The following is a 22691-nucleotide window of genomic DNA, read 5'->3' as shown; positions in this document are numbered from 1 at the left end:
GTCACTGAGCTCTGCCACCTCAAATAAAAACGTTATTCAAATGAATGCTTTCAAGCAGCGCCATGCCGAAATTGAAAGGGGTTTTAACTGAACCTTATCTAATTGTCTGGACATTCCTACGCCAGCCTGTAGGAGAAATGTGACCTTGGGGCGGCAGCGTAGCCTAGTGGTTAGAGCGTTGGACTAGTAACCGAAAGGTTGCAAGTTCAAATCCCCGAGCTGACAAGGTACAAATCTGTCGTTCTGCCCCTGAACAAGGCAGTTGTTCCTAGGCCGTCATTGTAAATAAGAATTTGTTCTTAACTGACTTGTCTAGTTAAATAAAGGTACATTTAAAAAAAAAACTGCATGTGGGGATTGATCACACATTGATCAAAGTTAAAACATTCTGGGTCAGACTAGTCTGTCTGACTATATATACTGCACCTGTAAGTGCCCATATACCCACTGCTTTAATCACATAATATCTGAAGAGTATTACCCTGTTAGAGTTAGGACATTCTATATATATATATATATATATATATAAGATGTACAACTGAACCTGCATGTGAAGAGACGCGATATTCTTGATGTCACTGTAAATGAGGCAAGAAGGCATCAAATGACATGAATGGTCAGTGTGTAGCTGTCTGTACTGTGTGTTATTTTCAACTACCCGTGACAGTATATTTAGTCATATTCCTATTGACATGTTATCCTCTCACCTCAAAATAATATATTTTATTTAAATAATAAATTAAGAATGTAATCGTTTTAGGATGTGTGCATGTTATTGCAAATATAACAATAACATTTCTGAATGTCACCTCTCTCCCTCAGAGCACTGACACAAGTCCTGCAAGCAGCCTTCATTCTCTCCCCATCAGCCCTTGTAGTGAGAAGTCACTGCCCCTCAAGGTAATGGTTTTTTCACAACTAACAGATCACTTCCGCAAGGCTCAACCACAAGGGGTATCTATCTAGACCGTGCTGTATAATATACCTCTGAAGCTTTCTCCAGTCTGGACACATTTAGAAGTGTTTTTTACCATCTGCAGTTCTTTAAAAGATCAAAGTGCCACAGCAACCTGAGCCTTTCTCCGTCATAGCATCCGTGGAATTTGATCTAGATGAGATGATCTCATTAATGAATCCCTTTGGGGAAGTCTCGGGGTGGCAGTGGAGGATTTATCAAATGGGCTTTTGCCAGGGTTTTCTAAGAGAAAGGGGATTTAGTTTGGTGGTTGGCAGCAGAGTTTTTGTGGTGCTTGTGGGGTAAAGAGCGCATGAGCGGAAATGTGTTTATTTTTGTGTGTGTGTGTGTGTGTGTGTGTGTGTGTGTGTGTGTGTGTGTGTGTGTGTGTGTGTGTGTGTGTGTGTGTGTGTGTGTGTGTGTGTGTGTGTGTGTGTGTGTGTGTGTGTGTGTGTGTGTGTGTGTGTGTGTTTGTGACCTCTTTACTGACCTACATGGAGCAGCCGCACCAGCAGGAACACTATGCAGAAGGACCGCCATGTGACGCTCTGGTCCATCTCCTCCTCCTCCTGAGAGAGAGAGAGAGAGAGAGAGAGAGCATCTGACATTGTTGGATGAAAGGGGAGAGTGGTGGGACTCGTCCTGCCGTTCCAGAAAAATCTGAGTTTAAAAATAAAGCCCTGGAACCCACCTGAGACGAAACCGTGTCACTCCTTGTCCTACTTTGAGCAAAACTTCCTTTAGCGAACATTTGCTATCCCTGCCTTTTTATAATTAGCGCCCTCGGAAAGCGGCTCCCGTGGAGAGCACAGCGCCGGCGTGCGAATGGGAGCAGGCAGCGGCATGGCGGGCGCTCTCTCATCACTCCTCCTTGGATGGAGTGATCACAGCGGAATGCCAAGCTCATCCATCGCCTGACGTGTTCCGCGTAACCTTTTCCCCAAACACTTTTGTGTTGTCTCTGTACAAAGAAGTGACAGGAAAGGCAACACTTTGTGACATCCTGTCCAGAGGCCAGGTGAGGCTGCAGATAAACCTGAACTATTAGAAACCTTCTGCAGCCTAGCTGTCTCCTTAAAGTGCTGTTAAGGTGTGTGTGTGTGCGTGCCTACTGCTGTTTTTGCCCAGGGCCCGGCCACATGTGCTGTAAACATTCTACCCTCACTGCGAATTAGGCTGACCAATAGGGTCACTATACATACATTCAGCCTAACTTTGTTAACCTTGGGTGGTCAGGCTCATTGTGGGGAGGGAGAGAGGCTGCATACGTTGTGTTCTATTGTATATTCATAGGGGTGGAGAGGGTGGGTTCTGCTGGGGACCCAGTTTCGCTCTGTCTCTCTCTCTCTCTCCCCTCTATGGTAATGTGCAGATAAAATGCCTGTCCGTGAACATCTCTAAGGAAGACAGATTTAAGGATTCCCCTCAGGCGGCGGTTTAGAGGATGTTACAGTTCCTGTTTACTCTGTGTGACCTCCTCAGGACGCGACCCCACCACGGAAGACAAAAACACAGGCTTCCATGGCATTAACAGACTAATATGACAAGGTCTATTTCAGAAAAATACAAACTTTCCGCTAAGTTATGCCCACACATGTTGTTTTTTTTTTAGGGGGGGGGGGGTATTGGAGAGTAACAGAGGGTCAGCAAACAATGGCCAACGGGGATTTGATGTTGTGTTTGGAAAACCCCAAAGAAAATAACAGGCATAAAGCAGCAGAAGGCACTAAGCCTATTCAGATTTGCAACATTGGGTCACGTAGATCGCAGAGTTCTATTGTTGTTTATAAACTGGGTATTTAAAACCCTGAATGCCGATTGGCTGACAGCCATGGTATATCAGACTGAATACCACAGGTATGACAAAGCATTTTTACTGCTCTAATATTGTTGTTAACCAGTTTATAATCGGGGGCGGCAGGTAGAGTGTTGTGGTTAGAGCGTTGGCCATATATGGTTGCTAGGGCCTGCCTCCCCTTACTGGCTGCTCACCAGACAAAGTCATGGAGAAAGAAGTGCTGGATGCAGCCATAGTTCATCTTAAGTTTACCAGAGTGAGAGCACATACTGTACACACACTCTTCACCCTGCTCTCCCCCCTTTCTTTCTGTCCTGCTCCCCACTTCCCTTGTTACATAATACAGTGGCCTGTGTTCTGACTCCACATTCTAGACATTACCTTCTCTTCTATGGTAGTGATGTGGTAGGCTCCCGAGTGTGGTGGTTCCCGAGTGGCGCGGCGGTCTAAGGCACAGCATCGCAGTGCTAGATGCGTCACTACAGAACCTGGTTTGATTCCAGGCTGTGTCACAACCGGCCGTGATTGTGGGTCCCATAGGGCGGCGTACAATTGGCCCAGCGTCGTCCGGGTTAGGGTTTGGCCGGGGTAGGCCGTCATTGTAACTAAACATTTGTTCTTAACCGACTTGCCTAGTTAAATAAAGGTAAAATAAAAAATGTGGTGGCTCTATGCTCAGTGTTCACCTTCCCCTGTGTATCCTGAAGTAGTGTGTGACTTTCTCTGCTCTTCATTCCAGGAGCCGGGGAGGGAAGAGGCTCTGGTGCTGCAGCTGAGGGAGAAGGACGAGCTGATCCTCCAACTCCAAGCTGAACTGGTGAGAGGCACACTGTAGCACTGTGTGAGAAGAATGTCTGAACATTGAATGTAATGTATGTGGGTTCTTCCATTAGAAATTCAGTTCAGTCACGATATACAGTACAATTCAATACAGAATGGGATACGGGAGGTGCACTAGTGACTTCTCATGATGGACATGTGCTGTCTTTTAATAGTTGCCTGTGCAAAACAGAAACAACTGGGTCCGATTGACATGGAAGCTCCTTATTGGTTTGGAGCACCTCAGCATGGTGCACGCAGATAGCACTTCAGCACAGGGCACACAGACAGCATCTCAGCCTCTAGGTGTTCCTTTGACAACAGCAGAGGGCACTTAGGAGACTTCTATCTTTCTCTCTCTAACTCTCCATTTCTTTCCTTGTTTAGGACTTTCTCTCCAGCTTATCACACTCAGCATTGCTCTCCTCTCCCCTTCATAATAGAGATTAAAGAGAAACATGAAGATTGACTAACAAAGGGAAAAGTAGTGTTGTTGAATGTTTATTTTAATCGGCTTTGATCGCATTTGATCAAATTTAGAAAGCAATTTATTTTATTTTTTTACCTAGCTTTGTATTTGATTTGAAAACCAAAACAAGTCCTTTGGTTTATTGTTGTTTTAATGGAGAATTTATTTTCCCAAAATAAACCAAATGCAAGTCGGGAATGTAAAGTGTTTTTCTGGGTTTGTAGAGCTGTTGGTATTGTACTGAGAAACATGTATAATTTGACATATTGCTCCTGAGGCTTCATTTGTCATTTTTTATATATAACATGTCATAATGTCTAGCACTGCCAGTATGCCCCGCAGAGTCAGTTCCCGTTTGACATCTGTGTGTTTGAACATTCTGGTTCTAGGTACCGATTGCTCCTCTCTCCTTCTCTTCAGACTACCATATGTCCATAAGAAAACACACTAAGCAATGTGGTGTTGGCCCAGCTCAGATAAGGATGGCCCAATCAATCAGGTTCCTCATGAAACAAGGATCTTAGCCAAAGACGAGGGATGTTGGGAGACCTCCGTACTGTTTGAAGTCTGGAGCTGGTGGTGTGACGATTCTTACTCTCTGGCAGAATGCATGCAGCATTCGCCAGCTATGTTCGCTGCCACAGCATAACCCACTTTAATTCAGGACATATGCCTCGGATTGCAAACCAGAATTGAAACCTTAATTGATAGAATTGATATTAACAGAACGTAGTGCTCACCAGCATCATTTGCATGAGGAATCGTCGGCAGCCCCCCACCCCCCCAAAAGAGGGCGGTATTTTCAAGGAAAGGGCAGCTTTTAGCCAATCTCCCCTCTAGCCCGCTGCTAAATCTGTCAGCTGAGAAGTATTCATTATGCCAGAGTGAGACCTCGCAGCGCATTGGCCAGCACTACCTGTCTGTTTTTATTAGTCTTTTGTTTTCTCTGGTGCACTTTGCATGGTATCATGGTCCAAGGTTTGGTTGCGAAATACTTCCGGCGTGTCATTCAAAAAACGTTCATGACCCAGTGGTTTTAGGGTTTGTTACTTGGATGGAGTTGAGTATTTTATAATTTTTTTTTAGCATGTGGTGTTTGTTTCTTAAATCGTGTGTGCTAACAACTGTTAGTAGTAAGACCAATGATGTACTGTATACAGTAAGACCAGGGCCTGGGATTTCTCATTGTCAGGCCACTTGATCAAGCCAAAACTCCTGGCCCTAACTATGATATATCGTTTGGGCCAGGAGTTTTTCCTGACCCCGTGACCTGACCTGGGAAAACTCCTGGCCCCTAGTATGGGTGAAATTCCTGATGTTGGTCTGTGTGTTCTGTGTACAGGAGAGTGCCAAAGCTGCCCTGAAACCCATCTGCCAAAAAGCTGACAGAACCACGCAGACTGACCGCCCTGGATCAGAGGTGTGTACACATCTCCATTTGGAACTGCTGAGGCTCCCAGGCGGTTTAGCATCTGTCGTCTTTACAGTTGAATATGGTCTCACATATATCTTTCCTTTTGGAGATGTCCCAGATACACACCGTAGCTTCAGTGGTATCTCATTGGCATTATGAAGTGACGTCTATTCCCTGAGAGCTCTGTGTTCAGTTTAGCCTGCAGCAGATGACATGGCCTGCCTGGTTTAGGGAGTTGGAACAGTCTGGGAACATGGGGGCCGTAACAGATGACTGCCTAAAAAAGGCTTTCCTGCAATAGCAACAACAACAAAAAAAGCATACTGAGTTTGCTTCTTCCTAGTTGTCTCCGGAAACTTTCCCCACTGTGCACACAATTTACAATGGATATCGTTTTTAAAGTTGCAATATGTAAATGTTTGGCCAAATTCACATAGAAATGTGAGTTATAGATCTGTCATTCTACTTGAAAGCAAGTCTAAGAAGTGGTAGTTCTGTTCTATGTATGTTATTTCTATGCTCCCTGTTCTTAAGTTTCATCTTTGCGTCTTTTACTTTCGGTTTTGCACACCAGCTTCAAACAGCTGAAAATACAATCCTTTTGGTGATGGAAAAAATATATTTCACGGCGGTTTAGATGGTACAATGATTCTCTACACTACACTAGCTTAGTTTGTCACAAACTGAAATTAGGAGTTTTAGCAACCAGGAAATGGCATCGTGATTTCTGCATAGTGCACCTTTAACTAGGCTAAGTAGTCCTTTACACACACACACACAGCACACATCAACATGTTTCTCACGATGACCGCATAACTAGATTTAAGATACAGTTCTGAAAATGGCACGATGTGACTGACAACAAAACGTGCGTGTAGGCTATGTGTGTTCTTTTATTTATGTGTCTAGGAGTTTCTTGTACGAAAGGTTTGTCTGTACGATGTGGCGAAGCGCATATAGACCAAACTGGTCACTTAATCACTTAGTTAAACCTGGGAATGGTGGTTGTCTTGGAGGAGGGGTGCTGTTAGTCCTCATTTATATTGCTGCCGTCACACGCTGTTTGCCTACAGCTAAGCAGAGGAGAAAGCACTGAAAGCAGGGTTCATCATCGCCATCATTTATCTTCTATCACTCCGAGATGGCTTTTAGTGGCCGCAGCATTTCTGTGCCCATAGAAAGATAAGCTTGTGTGTCCTTTTTTTTCTTCTCCTCGTTAAATGTCTCTAGTCTTTGTTTGCTGTTCTTACTAATGTGTTTCCATAATGTACATTCAAATGGCCCCCTGTAATTGCCTCTCTGTCGGTTCGGGGCCTAATGCAACACAAATGTGTGTCAGCACCCCATTATACTTGGCCTTGAGTGTCATCACTGAAAAGAACACGGGGCGAAGTGGAGATTGTGCTGGTGAAAAGAACCTGCATATATTATGCTATTGCGTTCCGTAAGTCTTAAGGGCTGTTGTTGTTCTCAAGCGTCCCTCTTCTTTTTTTAGAGAAGTGGTGGAGTTGAGAAAAGTGTCGTGTAAAGATGTGTGTCCCCTCTCACACACTTTGGATATATCAGCTGTTTAATGTGCTGAAACATGCATTCCACATGACCACATTCTAAACCGTACATGATCATGGCACCAGCTGGCGACCCGTTGCCTAGTTTTACAGGTTACTTTACTCAGCAGCAGCAGATGAGTTGCCCATTTTTAGTCTCCCGTGTGTAGATACTGCAAACCTATATAGGTTACTGCATCGAGGACAGGCAGATATAGAAAGTGTGTCCACAAGTGGGTCAGCTATTTCGAAAGGCTGGTGCGATTTCAGGAGGTCGTCTTGTTATTCAATTTTTTTTTCTGGAGCACCCTCTCTCTCTTTCTCTCCCTCCCTCTCTCTTTCTCTCTCCCCCTGTCTCTCTTTCTCCCCCTCCCTCTCTCTTTCTCTCTCCCCCTGTCTCTCTTTCTCTCCCTCCCTCTCTCTTTCTCTCTCCCCCTGTCTCTCTTTCTCTCCCTCCCTCTCTCTTTCTCTCTCCCCCTGTCTCTTTCTCTCCCTCCCTCTCTCTTTCTCTCTCCCCCTGTCTCTCTTTCTCTCCCTCCCTCTCTCTCTCTCTCTTTCTCTCCCTCCCTCTCTCTCTCTTTCTCTCCCTCCCTCTCTCTCTCCATCAGAGCTAATTAGCTTACAGGCAGAAGCAGAGTTAGCGCTGTCCTCTCTGCTTCCAGGCCCCCCAACACCACCAGGGACTGGCCTGCCCTGTTTTCCGGCCACCGGACACTCTGTTTTTGGCATCAGACCTGTCCACCCTGCTCCCAAAGGCTCTGGAGCAAAGACTTCTCAAAGTCCTGGGAAGTTATTAAGCCACGCAGACGGACGGGCGTGTTCCTCCTACATAGGTGGAGCAATGAAGGGAGGAAGAATTGGGTTTGAAAGTAATACCTGAAGTGTAGATGGACCATGACAACTGGGGAGCAAGGCATTCGAATGACTCGACAAACTGAATAGATGTGAATCCTCTCGCTTCTTCAGACTGTATTTAAGGATTAGAGAGAGAGAGAGAGAGAGAGATTTATGTCCTCCAGAGACGTTTAAGAGCTCTAGGTACAGGCTATTTGAAAGTTTTTCAGGGGCTTAAATCAATTGAGATTGCTTTCTTTATCCAAGCCAATTTTCATTGGCTTTCTTAAGAGGGGATGTTTTATAGGGAATCAAAAAGTACTTGATGTGCAACACTCTGTCCCTCTTTCTTTTCTTCCCCTCTGTCCAGTCTTCTAGTAGTCACTGTTGTCGCTACTTTAGTGCTTTTTGAGCTCGTTTCGGTTCAATTATTTAAAAAAAAAAAAGGATTTCGGTTTAGATATTATTATTTTAAACATTAAATGCACTATGCATTAAGTTGGTTGAGTGCTGTAACTGCTTATCACTTATTAACAATAATTTATTCACATGACTTATTTCAGTTGTTGTGTATATTACATTTATTTTATTTGATGACTTTATTATTTCATTCCAAGTCATCATCTCATCTCTACAGAGCTGCTGCCTATGCTGTCTGACAAAATCACTATTTTAGTAGTTCTTCAAAGTAAATAAGGCGTTATGACTGCTGAATACCAACTATCAATCACTTAGATCATGTGTTTTCAGATAGAGATACCTCACGATGCAACTGCTCTCTATCCCTCTCAATCGCACATTCTTCTGTCTCTTCCTCTCCGTGTCTCAACGACGCTACACAGACCTGACAAGTGGACGCGCAATGGATTATGGTTATTGTAGTTAATTACCACGTTTTCTGCGCTAAACTATGTAGAATATTGGCCTGTTGGAAACTACAGCTCACTACTACATCAGATCTGATTTCTTTCTAGAGAAACCAAACTAAATGGAATTCAAATAATTGAACCAATATCGGTTCAAAAACAGAAAATAACAGAAATGTTGCTTAATCGCTCAGCTTTACGCTATTTAAAAGGATGAAGGGGATCGCTAGAAGGCCGGGACTTTATAGTGTGCCTGTAAGCTGTTGGAGACTTTAAAATGGGGGAAAAACACTTAAGAGATCATTTCCTGTAAGTGAGATATGATGTTAAATTGAAGATTGCTCTCGCAGCCATATATCTGTTTTTAGCAATGACAGACTTATTATAGAGGCTCCATGAACATGGAGCAGACGGCTATCCCCGTGCCATGTGCCCACTGTGCCAGTCAGGTCCCAGCAGGGGTCTCTGTGCTGAGAGCAAGCCACCAGGCCCTGGCAGTGCCACCCTTTCTGTTCTCCAATGTTCTGTAGACACCTGTCTAAAGATGCATGGCGACCATTTCAAGTCCCAGCCTCAAACTGCTCAAAGCTGGCCATTCTTTACTTTTCTGTCACCGACGAACCCTTGACCCCTCTCTTTATAATCCCTGTGATGTTGTGTCCAGACAAAACTGTGTGTAAGGATGCCTCTCCCCCCCGCCAAACACCCCCTGTGGGGAGTCCTCTGGTGATTCCTACATCTCTCACGTCTCTCCTCGGCCCTGCACTCCGTTCGCAACGCTTTTAGAATTCCGAGAGGCACCTTCAGAGCTTTCCACTCTTTCCTAATCTTTGATCCCAGCTGGAGAGATGGGAGCGCACCAGGGGTGTAAGAAGAGTCTTCCACTGCAACGCACTTCCCACAACAAAACTCCCCCGTTTAGTTTCTCTGTTTTGATTGTGTTGTTTTTATCTGTTGTCGGTTTATTCTCGGTGCAATCATAGTGTGTCTATGAACGAGGAGCCTGGCTTGAGAACATGAGTTTCAGAGGGAGCTGTGAGTGAGGGTTAGGAACGGCAAATAATGTGCTATTGACAGCCACTGTGTTGACAACTATATGGGCCAGGATTTGAGATTGAAACTGAGGAAGAGTGGGACGGAGATATCTGTGTGAATTGTGAAGGTACAATGTTTTTGATAAAACCAGACTGGGAGAATATACATATTTGTATTTTACCCACTTTTTCTCCCCAATTTCGATCTTGTCTCATCGCTGCAACTCCCCAACGGACTTGGGAGAGGCAAAGGTCAAGTCATGCATCCTCCGAAACATGATCCACCAAACCGCGCTTCTCAACACCCGCCAGCTTAACCCGTAGGCCAGCTGTACCAACAACGTTCACCTGACGACCAAGGTCAGCCTGCAGACCCCACGGCCCGCCACAAGGAGTCACTAGAGCGTGATGAGCCAAGTAAAGCCCCCCCCCGGCCAAACCTTACCCTATCCTTGATGACGCTGGGCCAATTGTGCGCCGCCCTAGGGGGCGATCACGGCCGATTGTAAAGGGTTTAAACACTGTTTCCCATGCTTCTTCAATGAACTGTAAACAATTAATGAACATGCACCTGTGGAACGGTCATTAAGACACTAACAGCTTACAGACGTTAGGCAATTAAGGTCACAGTTATGAAAACTTAGGACACTAAAGAGGCCTTTCTACTGACTCTGAAAAACACCAAAAGAAAGATGCCCAGGGTCCCTGGGCATCTGATCGTCCTCGCAGTGGCAGACCACGTGTAACAACACCTGCACAGGATTGGTACATCCGAACATCACACCTGCGGGACAGGTACAGGATGGCAACAACAACTGCCCGAGTTACACCAGGAACGCACAATCCCTCCATCAGTGCTCAGACTGTCCGCAATAGGCTGAGAGAGGCCGGACTGAGACGGTAGGCAATGTCTGCCACTGCCACTGATATAGATGTCCTGGATGGCAGGGAGCTTGGCCCGAGTGATGTACTGGGCTGTAGCACCACCCTCTGTAGCACCATGAGCTGTCGTCAATGAACAGCATTTTCACATAGGTGTTCCTCTTATTTAGGTGGATAGGGGCAGTGTGGAGAGCAATTGAGGTTGTGTAATCTCTGGATCTGTTGGGTCGGTATGCAAATTGGAATGGGTCTGGAATGATGGAGTTAATGGTTGCCATAACCAGATTATCAAAACACTTCATGATTACAGATGCGAGCTCACCCAATCCTCTGGGTCGGTGACGGCCCTCATACCCGCCTTGATGTTTTTGTTTTCAATGCGTGCATCAAATGCATTGAGTTTGTCTGGTAGAGAGGCATCGTTGGGCAGATTACGGCTGGGTCTTCCTTTGTAATCTATAATAGACTGTAGCCCCTGCTACATGCGGAGGGCGTCGGAGCCTATGTAGTATGATTCCACCTTATTCTTATATTGTCCCTTTTCTCGTTTGATGACTGTGGAGGTCATAGTGGGACTTAGTGGGACTTCTTGTACTTATTCCTATCCTCGGCCACAGATTCAGGGTTGTATTGTTAGTCCTAGTCTTTTTATGCATGAAGTTTGGTTGAGATTTTTAGTATTGCATTCAAGAGTGAAATCTCCATAAATGTTTGCCCTAAATATTCACGACATAAGCTTCTTCAGCAGACATTGTCACTGATCTCCACTGGTACTTATTTAAGCTAAGATTGTTCCTCTCCGTATCCTTAACCAGCTAATTTAGGTCTCTGTCTCGTCCCCAATTCTGGACCAACCTCTGCCTCTCCCTACTAATGGTACAGCACGGCAGAAAGTCTTCTTTTTCCCCTTCATACACTTTCCCCCTCTACTTCCTCCTCTTTCTGGTGTCCCTCCATCTGTATCCCGGCCCATCTTTATGTTACTGGCTCTGTCCTCCTTCTCCCAGGCCACATATCAGTGCATGCTAAGGTGATTGAATGAGTTCTCGCCTGTGTCCAGAGCACAGCTCTTAACCATAACTCTTCTCGGGCTCCTGACACTGAGTCTAGCAAGGGGGGAGGGGATGAGGAGCAGACGCACCATTAAGCCTGATGTAATGCCAGGGGAGTGTGGGGCGGGCCCTGGAGGTGTGGTCTGGGCGGAGGCAGGGTTATTAGGGCCCTGAACAGAAGAGGGTTTTTACAGTGGTTTTACGGTGACCATCAATTTTTACTGGCAGAGGTGTCCCTCCATCTGCCTGCTGTACAGCTGCAGCAGCTCCCCCCACCGCCCAGACGCAGCCAGGGCCTTGTAAACACAGGAGGGCGTTAAGTGAGGCAGGTGCAACCCAGGGGGAGACGTAAAGGCATGCAGTCAGGGCTTTGGCACTGATCCATACTGGATCAGAGGAAGGTAATGTGAAGGAAGACAGATGTTTCTTCCTGACCTTGTGAACTGACCAGGAGACCATCGTGCACAGGACTAACTCCTGGTCCTACATCAACAGGACTAACTCCTGGTCCTACATCAACAGGACTAACTCCTGCATCCTATATCAACAGGACTAACTCCTGGTCTTACATCAACAGGACTAACTCTTGGTCCTACATCAACAGGACTAACTCTTGGTCCTACATCAACAGGACTAACTCCTGGTCCTACATCAACAGGACTAACTCCTGGTCCTACATCAACAGGACTAACTCTTGGTCCTACATCAAGGATGCACTGGTTTTCCTCTGTTTTAACATTGGTATCTAATTCACCAGGCTGTTAACCTCCCATGTTATTTCCACCCCTGGGTCCCCCCTGTTCCAGTATCACTGACGTTGATACCAAGACGTGTGTTTTTTTGTTTGCAGGCCAGAGCATGCGGGAGCTAAGTGAGTGGTTTTTCATCTGGACTTGTGTTGTGTATGTGTTGTCGTGTTTCCTGCATTGTGGACTACTGGAGAATGATCCTTGCACCGTACTGCACTGTAGACCGTGTCCCTTGCACCTGAAACATGGCATGCCAGCTAGGCCCTGGCATCTCCTAGTTAAGGTACTACTAGACCTTCAACCACCCAACCTTCTTCTCAGTCCCCTTTCTGTCTCTGACCCTCAACCCCCAATCACTCCACCCTCGTAAGCCTTCTTTTCCTGTCAGCCTTCTTCCTCCCACCTCATAGTCCTGTGTCGGCTGGGTGGAGGTCACTGCTTCATGCCCTGGCTGACCTCTGGCTAACCCCTCCAGTCTGTGATCCAGGTGTAGTACGGTCTTAACCCAGCCACATACCTCCTCTCTGCTAGTGCACTGGTTTCATTAGGATTTCTACTGTGTAGTATGAATCAATCACTTTCCCTGTGGTTCATATTGTGGTCTTGGTGTTGCATGATGTGTATACCCAGGTTCTGCCCTTGTTTCTATTAATTTCAGTTCTATGATTGTGTTTTGTTACTAAACAGTCCCCTTCCACCCACTAACAGAGCTGTTGCTTTGACACGGAGAAGGGTGCGTGTGTGTGTGTTGGTGTAATATATATATGTGTGTGTGTGTGTGTGTGTGTGTGTGTGTGTGTGTGTGTGTGTGTGTGTGTGTGTGTGTGTGTGTGATTGTGCCTGCGTGTTGGTACCAGGTGGACTGGAGGTGTGAGAGGAATGAACAGACAGTGGGCTGCCTTGCCTTCTACCTAAAGGGCGGTAGCAGGGAGGGCGGTAACAGGGATGAAAGCTCCTGAGTAGTGTACAAAGGTGGAGCTGCTTGAAGCAGGGAGTGTGTGTGTTTCTGTGTCTGTCAGGAGTGTGTGTGTTTCTGTGTCTGTCGGGAGTGTGTGTGTTTCTGTGTCTGTCGGGAGTGTGTGTGTTTCTGTGTCTGTCGGGAGTGTGTGTGTTTCTGTGTCTGTCGGGAGTGTGTGTGTTTCTGTGTCTGTCGGGAGTGTGTGTCTGTGTCTGTCGGGAGTGTGTGTGTGTTTCTGTGTCTGTCGGGAGTGTGTGTGTTTCTGTGTCTGTCGGGAGTGTGTGTGTTTCTGTGTCTGTCGGGAGTGTGTGTCTGTGTCTGTCGGGAGTGTGTGTGTGTTTCTGTGTCTGTCATCCCTTTGATCCTTTTTGGGTTTCCCACCGAGGTACGTCTTGTTGCCTGGTTCACACATGCAACCATACACAGACAAATATAGTGATAGAAACAACCTGTGAAGTACTGCCGGACTGTGGAGTCCAACCACTTCTGAGGGTTGTGTTGGTAAATGATTTCATCATCTAAAAACATTGCTTGTCATATTCTCTAGGTTGTATTATATGTATACCAACTCACATCACAAAGTCACTAGTTTCAAAGCCAGGAGGAAAGAGCATGTTCCTTTTTTCTTTGGGGATCTGTGCTGTTGGAGTCTGGCTGCTGTGTGTGATGCCCGTGGTCGTTTGTGCGTGCGTGCGCTTGTGTTGTGTTTAGTGGAGAGCGTGTCTGCCGATAATTTAAGAGTTGCTCTCTGCTGAATCATTATACAGGATTAAATTGAGATAAGTGCGCTGGCTCCTTGCCAGGCTAGCGTGGGCCAATCTGAACAACTACCATGTTCACCATAATGAGATGTCGTCCCAGAGGAGAAGGGCTACACGCCTCCTAGCACCTCTCTGCTCTGCTGCTAGCCACTTTCTGTAGTGCCCTTCCAGCCCCCCTCCCCCCTTTATTTGTCACATGTGCCGAATACAACAGACTTTACAGTGAAATGCTTATTTACAAGCCCTTAACCAACAATGCAGTTTGAAGAAAATAGAGTTAAGAAAAGATTTACAAAATAAACAAAAATAATTTAAGTAACACAATAAAATAACAATAATGGGGCTATATACAGGGGGTACCGGTACCGAGTCAATGTGATAGGTTAGTTGAGGTCATTTGTACATGTAAGTAGAAGTAGAGTGACTTGGGTGTAGAAGCTTTTAAGGAGTCTTTTTGGACTGAGACTTGGCGCTCCGGTACTGCTTGCTGTGCGGTAGCAAAGAGAACAGTCTATGACTTGGGTGACTGGAGTCTTTGACAATTCTCTGGGCTTTTCTGACACCGCCTAGTATATAGGTCCTGGATGGCAGGAAGCTTGGCCCCAGTGATGTATTGGGCTGTACGTACTACCCTCTGTAGTGCCTTACGGTAGAATGCTGAGCAGTTGATATACCAGGCGGGGATGCAACCCGTCGAGATTCTCTCGATGGTAAAGCTGTAGAACTTTTGGAGGATCTGGGGACCAAATCTTTAGTCTTTGATCTTGACAAATATTTTCCATCTCCTGAGGGGGAAAAGGCGTTGTCGTGCCCTCTTCACGACTTTCTTGGTGTGTTTGGACCATGACAGTTTGTTGGTGATGTGGACACCCAGGAACTTGAAACTCTCAATGTGCTCCACTACAGCCCCGTCGATGTGAATGGGGGCGTGTTCGGCCCTCCTTTTCCTGTTGTCCACGATTATCTCCTTTATCTTGCTCACATTGAGGGAGAGGTTGTTGTCCAGGCACCACACTGCCAGGTCTCTGACCTCCCTTTAGGCTGTCTCATCATTGTCGGTGATCAGGCCTACCACCGTTGTGTAGTCAGCAAACTTAATGATGGTGTTGGAGTCGTGCTTGGCCACGCAGTCGTGGGTGAACAGGGAGTACATGAGGGGACTAAGCATGCACCCCTGAGGGGTGTTGTTGCCTACCCTTACCACCTGGGGGCAGCCCGTCAAGAAGTCCAGGATCCAGTTGCAGAGGGAGGTGTTTAGTCCCAGGGTCCTTAGCTTATGATGAACTTTGTGGGCACTATGGTGTTGAACGCTGAGCTGTAGACAGCATTCTCACATAGGTGTTCCTTTTATCCAGGTAGGAAAGAGCAGTGTGGAGTGCGATTGAGATTGCGTCATCTGTGGAACAGTTGGGGTGGTATGCAAATTGGAGTGGGTCTAGGTTTTCCGGGAATATGGTCTTTGGCAAATGGGTCTTCCAAAGTTGTGGCAAAATGGCTTAAGGACAACCAAGTCAAGGTATTGGAGTGGCCATCATAAAGCCCTGACCTCAATCCTATAGACAATGTGTGGGCTGAACTGAAAAAGCGTGTGCGAGCAAGGAGGCCTCCAAACCTGACAGTTACACCAGCTCTGTCAGGAGGAATGGGCCAACATTCACCCAATTTATTGTGGAAGCTTGTGGAAGGCTACCCGAAACGTTTGACCCAAGTTAAACAATTTTAAAGGCAATGCTACCAAATACTAATTGAGTGTATGTAAACTTCTGACCCACTTCTGACACCATGTGATGAAATAAATAAAAGCTGAAATAAATCCTTCTCTCAGCTATTATTCTGACATTTCACATTCTTAAAATAAAGTGGTGATCCTAACTGACCTACGATAGGGAATTTTTACTCTGATTAAATGTCAGGAATTGTGAAAAACTGAGTTTAAATGTATTTGGCTAAGGTGTATGTAAACTTCCGACTTCAACTGTGTATATGCATAGTCACGTGTGCATATTACCTCAATTAGCTCAACTAACCTGTGGCCCCACACATTGACTTTGTACCGGTACTCCCTGTATATAGTCTTGTTACTGTTATTTTATTGTTGCTCTTTAACCATTGGTAATTTTATATATATTTTTTTGTAAATACCTTCTTAACACTTATTTTTCTTAAATCTATTTTTGGTTAAGGGCTTGTAAGTAAGCATTTCACTGTAAGGTCTGCACCTGTTGTATTCGGCGCATGTGACAACAAGATTTGATGTAGATTTGATGCCTATGTAACCCAATTACTAACAGATTGGAGGCCTCTGTAACCCAATTACCAACAGACTGGAGGCCTATGTAACCCAATTACCAACAGACTGGAGGCCTTTGTAACCCAATTACCAACAGATTGGAGGCCTCTGTAACTCAATTACCAACAGACTGGAGGCCTTTGTAACCCAATTACCAACAGACTGGAGGCCTCTGTAACCCAATTACCAACAGACTGGAGGCCTCTGTAACCCAATTACCAACAGACTGGAGGCCTCTGTAACCCAATTACCAACAGACTGGAGGCCTCTGTAACCCAATTACCAACAGACTGGAGGCCTCTGTAACCCAATTACCAACAGATTGGAGGCCTATGTAACTCAATTACCAACAGACTGGAGGCCTATGTAACTCAATTACCAACAGACTGGAGGAGATTGGAGGCCTATGTAACCCAATTACCAACAGATTGGAGGCCTCTGTAACCCAATTACCAACAGATTGGAGGCCTCTGTAACCCAATTACCAACAGATTGGAGGCCTCTGTAACCCAATTACCAACAGACTGGAGGCCTCTGTAACCCAATTACCAACAGATTGGAGGCCTATGTAACCCAATTACCAACAGACTGGAGGCCTATGTAACTCAATTACCAACAGACTGGAGGAGATTGGAGGCCTATGTAACCCAATTACCAACAGATTGGAGGCCTCTGTAACCCAATTACCAACAGATTGGAGGCCTCTGTAACCCAATTACCAACAGATTGGAGGCCTCTGTAACCCAATTACCAACAGACTGGAGGCCTCTGTAACCCAATTACCAACAGATTGGAGGCCTATGTAACCCAATTACCAACAGATTGGAGGCCTTTGTAACCCAATTACCAACAGATTGGAGGCCTCTGTAACCCAATTACCAACAGATTGGAGGAGATTGGAGGCCTATGTAACCCAATTACCAACAGATTGGAGGCCTCTGTAACCCAATTACTAACAGATTGGAGGCCTCTGTAACCCAATTACCAACAGATTGGAGGCCTCTGTAACCCAATTACCAACAGATTGGAGGCCTATGTAACCCAATTACCAACAGACTGGAGGCCTTTGTAACCCAATTACCAACAGATTGGAGGCCTATGTAACCCAATTACCAACAGATTGGAGGAGATTGGAGGCCTATGTAACCCAATTACCAACAGATTGGAGGCCTATGTAACCCAATTACCAACAGATTGGAGGCCTTTGTAACCCAATTACCAACAGACTGGAGGCCTCTGTAACCCAATTACCAACAGACTGGAGGCCTCTGTAACCCAATTACCAACAGACTGGAGGCCTCTGTAACCCAATTACCAACAGATTGGAGGCCTCTGTAACCCAATTACCAACAGATTGGAGGCCTCTGTAACCCAATTACCAACAGATTGGAGGCCTATGTAACCCAATTACCAACAGATTGGAGGCCTATGTAACCCAATTACCAACAGATTGGAGGCCTATGTAACCCAATTACCAACAGACTGGAGGCCTTTGTAACCCAATTACCAACAGATTGGAGGCCTCTGTAACCCAATTACCAACAGATTGGAGGCCTCTGTAACCCAATTACCAACAGATTGGAGGCCTCTGTAACCCAATTACCAACAGACTGGAGGCCTATGTAACCCAATTACCAACAGATTGGAGGCCTCTGTAACCCAATTACCAACAGATTGGAGGCCTCTGTAACCCAATTACCAACAGACTGGAGGCCTCTGTAATCCAATTACCAACAGACTGGAGGCCTCTGTAACCCAATTACCAACAGATTGGAGGCCTATGTAACCCAATTACCAACAGATTGGAGGCCTATGTAACCCAATTACCAACAGACTGGAGGCCTCTGTAACCCAATTACCAACAGACTGGAGGCCTCTGTAACCCAATTACCAACAGACTGGAGGCCTCTGTAACCCAATTACCAACAGACTGGAGGCCTTTGTAACCCAATTACCAACAGATTGGAGGCCTGTGTAACCCAATTACCAACAGATTGGAGGCCTTTGTAACCCAATTACCAACAGATTGGAGGCCTGTGTAACCAACAAGTGTCATTGTTGCAGCTTTCTATTAGCCATGCCTTTGCACCAGTGAGCAGGGTGAGCTTGGTGTCCGTGATAAGTTTGTCAAGGTAACGAACGATGGTCTAAAGTGCTGACAGAAGGCGTGGTGCCCGGTGGGCCGGTGCCCGGTGGGCCGGTGGGTGACTGTCAGCAGAAGGTGAGGCGTGCTCCAGCAGTCCCCCTTCTCCCCCGCGGGTAGGGGGAACAGAACGGGGAGGCAGCACCTCGCTGGGGACAGATGGCCCGACAGACAGGAACAGCTAGGCACAATGAACAAGTTAATAAATAATCATCTCAACAATGACACTGACTACAGGATGAGGAAGAGGACGGGACAGGAGAGGACAGGCAGCCTAGTTACTGTACACACAGCCAGAGAGATACTGGAAGAGGAGGAAGAAGAGGACAGGACAGGACAGGACAGGACAGGACAGGCAGCCTAGTTACTGTACACACAGGCAGAGAGATACTGGAGGAAGAGGACAGGACAGGACAGGCAGCCTAGTTACTGTACACACAGGCAGAGAGATTCTGGAGGAAGAGGACAGGACAGGACAGGCAGCCTAGTTACTGTACACACAGGCAGAGAGATACTGGAAGAGGAGGAAGAACAGGACAGGACAGGCAGCCTAGTTACTGTACACACAGGCAGTGAGATACTGGAGGAGGAGGAAGAGGACAGGACAGGACAGGCAGCCTAGTTACTGTACACACAGGCAGAGAGATACTGGAGGAGGATGAAGAGGAGGAGGAACAGGACAGGGAGGCCAGATACTGTTCACACAGGCAGGGAGATACTGGAAGAGGAAGAGGAGGACGGGACAGGACAAGCAGGCAGCCTAGATACTGTACACACAGGCAGAGATATACTGGAGGAGGAAGAGGAAGAGGAGGACGGGACAGGACATGCAGGCAGCCTAGATACTGTACACACAGGCAAGGAGATACTGGAGGAGGAAGAGGAAGAGGAGGACGGGACAGGACATGCAGGCAGCCTAGATACTGTACACACAGGCAAGGAGATACTGGAGGAGAGGGGGAGGAAGAGGAGGAGGACGGACTGGACAGGCAGCCTAAATGCACACGAGCAGGCCAGGGAGATGCTGGAGGTGGAAGACGAGACAGGCAGGCAACCTAAATGGAGGAGGAGGATAACAGAGTTAATTTTCCAGAATACTCCCACTCTGAGCTAATAGTCCGTTTGCTTACATGCACTGTATCATTCAGTTATATTATGGTGCCATGACACTGACCGGCAAGCAGAGCACAGGGTCCTGGATGGGCTGTTTGCTGTGAAATGGAGATGTCGAGTGATTCTGGAACTGGCCTATTGTTCCGGAACTGGCCTATCGAGAGCATCCTGAACGGTTGCATCACCGCCTGGTATGGCAACTGCTCGGCATCCGGCCGTAAGGCTCTACAGAGGGTAGTGTGTATGGCCCAATACGTCACTGGGGCCAAGCTTCCTGCCATCCAGGAACTACACACTAGGCGGAGGGCCCCAAAAATTGTCAAGGACTCCAGTCACCCATGTCATAGACTGTTCTCTCTGCTACCGCACGGGAAGTGGTACCGGAGTGCCAAGTCTAGGACCAAAAGGCTCCTTAACGGCTTCTACCCCCAAGCCATAAGACTGATGGCTTATTTGTTTTTACATTGCTGCTACTCACTGTTTATTATTTATGCATAGTCACTTTTCCCCTACCTACATGTACTAACCAGTACCCCTGCACATTGACTTGTTACCGGTATCCCCTGTATATAGCCTCGTTCTTGTTATTTCATTTTGTACTTTTTATTTTATTTTTACTTTAGTTTATTTGGTAAATATTAGTTTATTTGGTAAGTCTTTCTTGAACTGCATTGTTGGTTAATAAGGGCTTGTAAGCATTTCATGGTAAGGTCTACACCTGTTGTATTCGGCGCATGTGACAAATAAAGTTGGATTTGGTTTCTTTGCTGTTCTTATCAGTAGGATGTTCTTCCATCTGCGCCCACTGACTCACTGCAAATGGTGATTGGTGCAAATATTAATTGACTGTATGAGGTTAATATAATTACTATCATACCACTGGATGTCAGTAGGGATGACGGGGAGCTAAATGATTCATAGTCTGTCTCTCTCTCACCCCCTCAGCCTTTTTGTTAAAGGTTAAGCCAGATTACCATTTTAACAGAGTTGTCTACTCTCAAGTTCCCTTGTTACTTGTCTATTGTATTCTACTTCGCTGCCTTCTGTTGTCTGGCACCAGTGATGTTTCATCCTTCCCCAGAACACACTGTTATTGCATCCTCTTTGTATCCTTTAGTTCTCTTCTCTAACTGTCACTCCACCATCACTCATCATTACTCATTGATTCTATGTCCCCTCTCTGTTCTCATCTCCTTTCTTACATCCCTATTCCTGTGTCCCTCTTTCTCTGCCCCCCCCCCCTCCATGTTCATCCCCCCTTTTTCCATCTCCTCGTCTCCTTTTTAGATTCCCCTTATTACTCGCTTTTTCTTTTGCTCCCTCCTATTCGTTCTATTGATCCCATTCTTCTCTGTCCTCTGATGTCGCCTTCTCTGGCTTGACTACCTTGGGTTGCATGTGGTCCCGTCAGAATGCTAATTCCAACCATGGTTAACTTCTCTTCGTTCTCCACATTTCTGATGTATGCCATCTGTCCCTTTATGTCCTCTCTTCATGTTGCCACCCAATAAACATCCAAATGTTCAGTCCTTTTTATTTAACAAGTTCCCCCGAGAACAATATTGTCAGAATTAGGGGACTTTACAGTGTTTAAATTTATTTGTGACAATTCACAGATTATTGCTCATGTAGGAAGGGATGTTTGAGCTATCCACAATATAATTTAATTCATGTAAAAACTGGGATAAAAATAATGGCTCGTGTCCCATCCACATGATAATGTAACAGAGGGTGTTTCAGGGCTGAGCTCCATGTTGTATGTATCCATCGTGTTTGTCTCTAACATACTCATCTCTCCATATTGTTGTTTTCCCATCCACTCCTTGGCTTCGCAGTGACCAGCATCATGTGATGTGGCTGAGGCACCATGCAGGTAGGAGATCTCTCTCTGTGTGATGCAGCCAGTCTGCCTGGATGTCTGTCTATCTGTCTGCCTGTCTGTAATCAAGGCAGGGTGGCACTCCCATCCCTCCCTCTAATCACCAAACACAGAAAACATCCTAATAATGTCATCCTAAATGAATAAATCCCAATTACCCAATCCGGGAAAATACCACTGAAGGTGTTCAAAACAATCCCATTTGATTTGCTTGCATCTCCGCCATCACATTAAACGACTGTCTCTGTAGGTGCGCTGTCTTTCTTTTTGATCGCTGTCTCTTGGTGAGCAGTCTCCCTTGGTTCCACCTGGTCATCCTATGGCAGATTAGAATGGATTTTCATACAGTAAAGGTCAGAGTATGACATGTCTATAGAGTCCAATAAAACCAAACATTTACAATGACCAAAAGCCATCCATGCCAGAAGTTTTGGCCGTGTTCGAGAGCAATGTAATGTATCATGGGTTAATTGTGACTGACTGACTGATCTACAAACAACAATGAGTAGTTACTTATGACGCAAGGTGATTTGAATATCATGTATGAAGGTTTGGCTTGGAAAGGTTTTTTCACCTGGTCACAGACAGCTGTTGTGGGGTGCACTGAAGTCCACAAGTGAAGGGAAAGTTGAGAGTAGAAGAGCGCGTAGAGGCGAGAAGGAATTCTATAACGAGCAAAGTGATGATGCTGTTTGTATGTGGCTGCTATGAAAGTGAACTGTGTGTGTGGGTGTATTCAATTTGGCAGTTTTAAAGCAAATATTCTTGCAATTCTATACATTTTGCCATGTCTATTGTGTATTCATGTGATATTTGAGTGACAAAAATATGATAATGGGCTATGGGCTAAAAATTCTAAATAAAAAACGTTAGCTGACATGGGCTAGTTGATCTGGACATTTCTGACAAGTTATAAATATTTCTCTAAGGTAAACAATGACTAACATGACGAGGAACTGATGGTAATTTCGAAATTGCACCTTGTGCATTCTACCATCACAACTTTCAAGAGTAAGTTTAAAGCTGGACTGAGTTCGACCCTGCTGACCTCTCGCTCTCCCCACAGTTTGGGAACCACTGACCTAAGTGACTTTGAGTATGGTATAATCAGCGGTGCCAGGCGCGCCG

At 45.9% G+C, this 22691-nt stretch overlaps 1 protein-coding gene across 3 annotated transcripts in view; it reads left to right on the top strand.

The window, feature by feature from the left end:
• Positions 1-22691, top strand: part of LOC129853068 (serine-rich coiled-coil domain-containing protein 1-like) — a 105795-nt gene that overhangs the window by 48003 nt on the left and 35101 nt on the right. For 2 of the 3 annotated variants that reach the window (XM_055918731.1, XM_055918730.1), the window contains exons 7-9: positions 823-900; positions 3493-3570; positions 5384-5461. In XM_055918731.1, the coding sequence (XP_055774706.1) occupies positions 823-900; positions 3493-3570; positions 5384-5461 (234 nt within the window). Of the gene's footprint in view, positions 1-822; positions 901-3492; positions 3571-5383; positions 5462-21519; positions 21558-22691 lie in introns of all 3 variants that reach the window. The other variant, XM_055918732.1, reaches the window with a different exon arrangement.

The sequence above is a fragment of the Salvelinus fontinalis genome, chromosome 4 (genome assembly GCF_029448725.1).
Source record: "Salvelinus fontinalis isolate EN_2023a chromosome 4, ASM2944872v1, whole genome shotgun sequence".
NCBI classification, from domain to species: domain Eukaryota; kingdom Metazoa; phylum Chordata; class Actinopteri; order Salmoniformes; family Salmonidae; genus Salvelinus; species Salvelinus fontinalis.
This window is presented reverse-complemented; position numbering and strand designations above follow the sequence as displayed.